The sequence below is a fragment of the Triticum dicoccoides genome, unplaced genomic scaffold, assembly GCF_002162155.2.
Source record: "Triticum dicoccoides isolate Atlit2015 ecotype Zavitan unplaced genomic scaffold, WEW_v2.0 scaffold124223, whole genome shotgun sequence".
Classification (NCBI taxonomy): domain Eukaryota; kingdom Viridiplantae; phylum Streptophyta; class Magnoliopsida; order Poales; family Poaceae; genus Triticum; species Triticum dicoccoides.
Window position 1 is genome coordinate 1 of NW_021186982.1, and position 989 is coordinate 989.

The 989-nt window shown below is 44.4% G+C and overlaps 1 protein-coding gene across 1 annotated transcript; it reads right to left on the reverse strand.

Moving 5' to 3' along the window:
* Positions 1 to 224: 224 nt before the first annotated feature.
* On the reverse strand, positions 225 to 979 carry LOC119343364 (protein NRT1/ PTR FAMILY 5.10-like). The gene is made up of 2 exons (XM_037614352.1): positions 839 to 979; positions 225 to 769 (listed from the first exon to the last, which is right to left on the reverse strand). The coding sequence occupies exons 1-2, from the start codon at positions 966 to 968 to the stop codon at positions 510 to 512; spliced, it is 390 nt and encodes a 129-aa protein (XP_037470249.1). The 5' UTR covers positions 969 to 979; the 3' UTR covers positions 225 to 509.
* Between the last annotated feature and the right edge of the window lie 10 nt (positions 980 to 989).

Consider the following 989-nt stretch of genomic DNA (forward strand, 5'->3'; position numbering starts at 1 on the left):
CTTTCAGATTTTTTTGTCAAATATAAATATACAAAAAATGATTTTTTAATCTAAAAAAACATTTTTTGTATATTTATATTTGACAAAAAAATCTAAAAGATTTATCCTAGATTCTAGATGGAAAGCTTTGCCACGCTGCAAAGGTTTGAACTTCAAGACATCTTTTATGTGAGAGAAACAAAAAAGAGAAATTTTCATACGAAAAGTTAGTTGTGTTGCACAGATCTTAAAGCAAGATTGGACATCCAGGATACAAGGGCCGGGGTGCAGCTGTTCTAAAAATCCACATCCCTATGTATGCAATGTTACATCAGATGAGCATGATCAACTCCCCGTAAAAAAAAGATGAGCATGATCAACAACTAATGAATCTACATTCTGACTAGATTAACTTGTAGCATGTCCTGCATTTACCAATCCAGATCATGAATGTCAACTCAGACTACAGTTTAAGATTTAGAACTATGCATGATATTGTAGAAACGAATTTCAGGAGTTGTGGTCCCACTCTAATCAACTGTTGCCGATGGAGCTAAAACTATAGACATTACCAGGACGTAGAGCGTGAAGGCGAGTATGATGGATCGGTAGCGCCCCAGCCAGGAGTCGGCTACGAAGGCTCCTAGCAGTGGCATGATGCTGGCCGTCCCAACCCAGGCGTTCACGGCCATTGCCGCCGCGGCGTTAGAATGGCCTAAAGGCCCTGTTAGGAACATGATGAGGTTGGCCTGCACGCCGTAGAAGGCGAAACCGCTAGCGACCTCCAGCACTGCATCCATGGTGCAGATCAATTAGTTATAGACGTATATACTACCTAGAATATATAACTGGAACATACCGACGACGAAGAGGGCCGAGCGCCAGCCGCCAGATGTGCTGCGGTACACCGGGCGGCCGCGGTAGTCGGAGACGCCGGCGAGTGGCGACTCATCCGTACCAGGAAGAAACGGGACCTTCGTATCCTCCATTGGTATCTTGTTCGACCTCTC

What these genes read in the sequence shown, in the direction of transcription:
- LOC119343364 (XM_037614352.1), bottom strand. Translation starts at nt 968, where the DNA reads ATGGAGGATACGAAGGTCCCGTTTCTTCCTGGTACGGATGAGTCGCCA. An exon ending in CTCGGCCCTCTTCGTCGTCG is followed by an intron (nt 770 to 838) that starts GTATGTTCCAGT and finishes CCATGGATGCAG; the next exon opens with TGCTGGAGGTCGCTAGCGGT.